At 31.9% G+C, this 6,555-nt stretch overlaps 1 protein-coding gene across 1 annotated transcript; it reads right to left on the reverse strand.

Moving 5' to 3' along the window:
- Window positions 1–1,161: 1,161 nt before the first annotated feature.
- On the reverse strand, window positions 1,162–5,229 carry LOC131544631 (secretory phospholipase A2 receptor). The gene is made up of 6 exons (XM_058782975.1): window positions 4,717–5,229; window positions 3,959–4,016; window positions 3,474–3,860; window positions 2,129–2,458; window positions 1,746–1,840; window positions 1,162–1,651 (listed from the first exon to the last, which is right to left on the reverse strand). Exons 2-6 carry the CDS (start codon window positions 3,993–3,995, stop codon window positions 1,538–1,540), a joined length of 963 nt encoding a protein of 320 aa, XP_058638958.1. The 5' UTR covers window positions 3,996–4,016; window positions 4,717–5,229; the 3' UTR covers window positions 1,162–1,537.
- Window positions 5,230–6,555: the final 1,326 nt, after the last annotated feature.

Here is a 6,555-nt window from a genome sequence, read left to right on the forward strand (position 1 = left end):
TGAACCAGCTGATGACGATCTTCAGGAACATGACTGAGAACTGCTTTACACAGTCGAGCTCAACCAGCAAAAGTTCAGACACAGCGCCCTCTAGAGCGGTGGTTTTCAATCCTGGTCCTCGGGACCCACTGCTCTGCACATTTTGTATGTCTCCCATATTTAACACAACTGATTCAGATCATCAGCTCATTAAGAGAGAGATCCATGAACTGAACTGAGTGTGTCAGATAAGGGAGACATACAAACTGTGCAGAGCAGTGTGTCCCGACGACCAAGATTGAAAACCAAGAGGACTCATCAGACCTCGACTGCAGAAGATGAGCTAAAAACTGGCATTATTCCGAGTATAAAATGGATATCAAAGTATTTTTTTTTTCAACCACCCGTCTTTTATTTTAATTTTTTTTAACCTCAACATTATTATTGCAAGTTGCATAATTGTTAACTGGAATAAAATAAAATATATATATAAAAAAAGAAAATTAAAATTATTTCTGCTAGCTGCCAAAGCCATATTTCTCATTCTTGTTTAATTTAACTAGAAGAACTAAAATACCTAACCGATATACTAAATAAACAAAAACTGATAAATAATAGATAAATACAGTTTATTCATATATATTTTTTTTAAGAATAAAAATTACAAACACACAACAAAAATACTAGAACTTTAACTAAAATTGATGTGAAAGCAGAAAAAAAAAAAAAAAACTTTAAGAAAAATATTGTAAAAAACTATATGTGACCCTGCACCACAAAACCAGTCTTAAGTCGCTGGGGTATATTTGTAGCAAAACGTAACTTAATTTTTGATTAGTAATATGCATTGCTAAGAACTTTCTCAATATTGCGATTTTCTCAATATTTAGATTTTTTTGCACCCTCAGATTCCAGATTTTCAAATAGTTGTATCTCAGCCAAATATTGTCCGATCCTAACAAACCATACATCAATGGAAAGATAATGTATTCTGCTTTCAGGTGATGCATGAATCTCAATTTCGAAAAATTGACACTTAAGACTGGTTTCTTGGTCCAGGGTCACATATTATATCTATGATGGTAAAATAACACAAATCTGAACACAAGAACATGACATTACTTTATTATTAAGTATTATAATATCATTTCATATTATTATTATCATTTTTTTTCTCTAAATATTCACATATAAATACAACAAAATATGGATGGACCAATACCATATTTGATATTTACTCTCTGGTACTCAGTGATTAAAAATTTGATCACGGCATGTTTGTTTATTTTAGTTCTTAACAGGTCACTAAAACATCAGGAATCAAAACACATTATAGACTCATGAAATCAATTTTAGTATTGGTAAGTATCGTTTCAGATGGTGTAGTAGTGGTTTAATACTAAGTACATGCGTTGAGGAGGAGCGTTTAGTTTTTCTGGTTATTTGTTGGTTTTCTGTCTGTGAGGGTTAGGGTTAGTCTAATGGAGGTATCGTGCAGGTGTGATGAACACCAGTTTTGTGAGTATCAGTGCATCATTACTTTAGGAGCTCATCTCTTCTACTCTACACTCAGTTTACTCTCGTTCTTCTGAAAAACCATTCTGTTCGCTGCTGCTCTCCATTCCAGCTTGGTGACGTTTGTCACTCCCAGTTTCTGCAGTCTCTGCTGGATCTGACGACCAAAACACATCCGGTTTGATACACTACCACTCAGAAGTTTGCATAATTAAGCTGGTTTGTGTTATGAGGGAACTAAAGTGACTCACCTCCGCTAAGATGGACGTCTGCATATCTGGATCATTGACATTTAGAGGAGATTTCACCTCCAGTCGCAGGATCTGTCTCTTCATACTAGCTGCACCTGAACAAAACATACTGCAAATATTCAAAACTGAGATACATTTTTTGGGGAAAAAAAGATTATTTGAAGTTGTAAACAAAGATTACTAGATTGTTTTACAAGAAATCACTATTTATTTTTCTACTACAAAATTTTACTTCTGTTTCTATGTAATTATTTGTGAAATTCACTAGCAATTACTGATCATGATCATCGATTAAATCAAGACACGTAACATTTATGACATTGGACATACTACTACTACTACTACTACTACTACTAATAATAGTCATAATGTCAAACACTCACTCCGATAGCAGAAAAATGGTTTCAGTTTTCCGCAGAGCTCCGTTTTCCAAAATTTTCTGTCCGTCAATGCAACGCATTCTCCGAGAAAATCTGGCTGAAGCAAATCCCAGTTTCTGAAGGACGACGTGCTGCCATCGGACCAGACGAAGTCGTCTTTGAACAGGCCGATGTATGCGAATCCCAGCATGGGAATCAGCTTCATGATCTGATTGTTCTCATCCAGGTTCCTCACGCTGACCAGATCGGTGTGATACTGTCTACAGTAACGCTGAGCTTCTCTCCATGTGTAGAGGAAGCTGATGTAGATGTATCGCTGCTCAGTACTGTTCGCTATAGACAAGCAAAAAAGAGGAGCAAAAGATGCAGGTCAGAAGACACTATAACACATAACAGGGTTGTTTCCGTTAACTAAAACCATAAAAAAATATTAATTATAAAATAAACTTTAACTGAAATAAAATATAAAGACTTCATTTTATTTCAGCTAGTTAACAATATTGATTCGTATTCAAAAAAGAAAAGAAAATAAAACCTCACAAAAATGCACAGTTACTACAACTTTAACTAACATTAAAATAAAAACAAAGAATGTGGAAAAAATAATTACAAATAATAAAAGTAAAACATACTAAAAACTATTATTTACATCAGTCTCATTTTAGTCATTGATATATTATCGTAGTTTTGTTAATATTTTGTATTGTTTTTTTTTAAATATATTTTCTGTTTAAATTAAAAAAATAAGTAATTTGTCTCTATTTGTACATCTTTTAATGAGTCTGTGTAATTAAGTTTTAGTTTTTAGTTTTGTACTTATCATGAATGTTGCCTTAGCAACTAGCTTAATTATATATATATATATATATATATATATATATATATATATATATATATTATATTTAGTTCATTTTAAGTAATAACATTTTTGTGTAGTTTATTATGGTTTTATGAATATTTTGAATTAGGATTTATTTTTATATTCAGTTTTAATTTTAGTCTATGTTATAGTAATTTTGTCATGCTTTTTTCATTTTTATTAGTTATAGTTTTTGTGGAAAAAAATCCATATAGCTTTAATAGTGTTTTTTTTTATTTTTTTTTTTTATCATTTACATTTAAGCTCTTTGTGATTTATTTTGATTCAATAAATGTCTTTTTTTAAATTTCTGCATTATTTCAATTTTTAAAAATATTTAAAAATTTGTTTAACAATAACCTGTTGTAAGGCTATATTTTTTAAATGAGAAAATTATTTTGGCTTTACTACTCAGTAACTTGAAAAATGTTCTTAAAACCAACATTGTGATGTTATTTTTCCATATCACCCAGAGAAGTTCCCACTCACCATCATAACAAATTAAGTTGAAGAGCATGAGGCAGTTGGTGTTTTGAAAAAGTCCTTTGTAAGTCATGATGACACAGTCTTGATTCAGTCCATCGTCTGGCTCGAATTGTGCCCAGTTTCTGTATTTCATCTCTCCGACTTTATAAAAGCGTCTGTCTGCCAGAGCCCAGTGCCAGTGAAAAAGACCGGTTTCCATCAGGCCGATCCATGCACCTCTGTATGTGACCTGATCGGTCTGAAGTTTGTCCAGATCGTCCGTGTTTTCAATAGTCGCCAGATCTGTGTACGTCGCTCTGCAGTACAACTGGGCTTCGGCAAACGTTTTTAACTCTGACACAAAGTAGTACATGTTTATAGACTGTTGAAAGACCGGTGAGGTGGAAAAACCTACAAAAGACACCCAATAGTAGTCAATAAAGCATAAAACATTCTCTCTCTCAAATAATGGACAAATGCAGTAAACACATAAATTGAAGAGAACTCACCGATCAAAATGAAGAGTGTAAATAGTTTGTGCTTCATGATCTCGCATGCATCAGAATTCTGCAACAACAAGGTTACATTTATATATATATATATATATATATATATATATATGACCATAAATTCATTATTTATTATTAATAATATTTTGCTTTTTTAAAACCCTCTTGTTGTGTTGCGGGTCAATTGGCTTTGCATTTGATTTTCAAACTGCTCAAAATACTGGTTCAATGATTTGTTTATTCTTGAAATTTGGTGAATATTTCTCATTTAGGGTCATGCATGTGCATGCAAAGTTTCAATACACAGATGTGTTTTGGAAAGGCTGTACAAAAAAATTTTGTTTTGGGGTCCTACAGTTTCCCCCATTGATCCTCATTGGTTTTCATGCAATTTGACAAAAATCAACACTTGTGTCAGGTAAAAAACAGAAATCCTTTATTCCAGCTTGTCAAGCACTAAAATATGAACTGCATGAAAACATGAAATGTAGGAGTCAAAGATTCCTTGAAGTTTCTTTATCTAATTAAATTTGTCACTTTTTTTTCTATTCGTCACATTTTTTATTTTGTGCTCTCTGACAAGCTGCAATAGTGGTTTTCTGTTTTTACCTGAATCTTTAGTATTATATGCATTTTATTTTGGCAAATTGAATGGAAAACAATGCCGATTGACCCCAAACACAGAAATCTAACCCAGATTTTGAACACAACAGGAGGGTTAAAATGAGTTTCAAATAAATAAAATAAAAAACACAAACCTGAGTGAACTTCTCCTCTTCTTTTCTCCTCTCATGGTTTTATGAGTTTTCCTGAGCTTTAATATTCTCTTTAACTGCATGCAAAGCATCAGCTGTCCTCATCTCACCTTTATTGTCAGTGTTCACACCTAGTTTCAACCCACTTGTTTTCCTTTAACTAACTTTTTAAACACAATTCCGTTTGTACACGTTACCTTTTTTGAAATGTCATATTTGTGTTCCTCAGTTTGGTGAGTTTATAATTTTTGTGGTATGTTTATGTTTATATTTTAATGTTTATCTCTAACACATGCAAACTTTATGGAAACAGCTCATGCAAATAAACATTAGGAATTGCCCTTTTTCAGCCAGTCTTCATCACAAACATGAATTCTGCTGTTATTTGTGATATAATGTATAGTAGTGAATATAACAGTTTTATATAAATTATTAGTAAGTTTATGCAATTTAATAGTAATTAAACACGGAACTTAATGGTTCTATATAATCTTTAGTCTTTTGAAGTGAATAAATGTGTTTTTGGCACGTGAGAATTTTTTTGAAAATTTAAAAGCACACCTCATCTGTCTTAAAATTTGTATTAAATGTTTATTTTAATTAAATTTCTTTCAATTATTTGTTATTTTTTGTTTTAATATTAATTATTTAAATTAAACATTTTTTTTTCTTAGTCTAAACATAGACTGAAGCAATGCACATGAAGGCTTTTGTTTACTGAAAAGGTTTTCAGCCTCATTTTCACGTGTCAGAACACATTTGTATAATGATGAGAAGTTTGGCACCTGCTTCTCACATCATGCAAAAATCCCTGCTGACTCATTCAGTGATGGAGGCTAGATAAACACTGTGTTCAGGAATGTTACTTAAAGTAGAATGTTACATTTTTCTGTTGCTCATTCTAAAATCATAAACAAATGATGTTACATTGTTAGTTTTTATGGAATGTTGCTTCCTGAAACTTTTCTCCAGATTGGAAGCTCTTCTGAGTGTTTGGATTGGAGGTGTTTTTGGAAGGGTTGGATATCTGTATCTGCAAAATCCATTATTGATCAACCTCTAGTAAAAAATAAAAATAAAAAAATAAAAAAATTCCTGTTTCCACTAACTGGAGAAAAAACGGAAAAAAAACAAAAACTGTTTGACATCTAGGCTACTGACTTTTTGCTAAAATCTACTGTAACAATAACAGCAGAAGAGTTAATCAGCTGCAGATATTTATTCTTGAAATTTGGTGAATATTTCTCATTTAGGGTCATGTATGTGCATGCAAAGTGTTTTGGAAAGGCTGTAGAAAATTGTGTTGTGTTGGGATCCTACAGACTCCCCCACATTGGTTTTCATGCAATTTGGCAAAAATCAACACTTTGAAAAACACTAAAGAGACAGGTTAAAAGCGGAAAACCTTTATTGTAGCTTGTCAAACACTAAAATATGAAATCCATGAGAACTTTTAAAATGGAAGACTCAAAGGATACTCAATTTAGATTTGTCTTCTGAATCAATGAAAATTCACTAGCTAGATGAATTTCAGAGTCACAATATTTTTGGTTTCATAGATCTCAGTTAATTGATTGTAATTGTTTGGTGTCTGAATTAACAATTCTAAAATATAATTGATCCATGGACTTACTCATTAGTTAAGCAAATCATTGTTCTTTTAATTGCAGTATATGCCATTATGTAACTGAACCTGTTGTGAAATTTCTCCTTTTTTGTAGAGTGATCACATAAGGGGATTTATATATGTAATTTGGGGTTCTTTAAAAGTTAGAATGCTTTATTTTCCTTGTATGCTTTTATTTCTCCCCTATGTATTTCTGTGTTGGAGCCTTAATCTGT

Source organism: Onychostoma macrolepis, chromosome 07 (genome assembly GCF_012432095.1).
Source record: "Onychostoma macrolepis isolate SWU-2019 chromosome 07, ASM1243209v1, whole genome shotgun sequence".
Taxonomy (NCBI): Eukaryota; Metazoa; Chordata; class Actinopteri; order Cypriniformes; family Cyprinidae; genus Onychostoma; species Onychostoma macrolepis.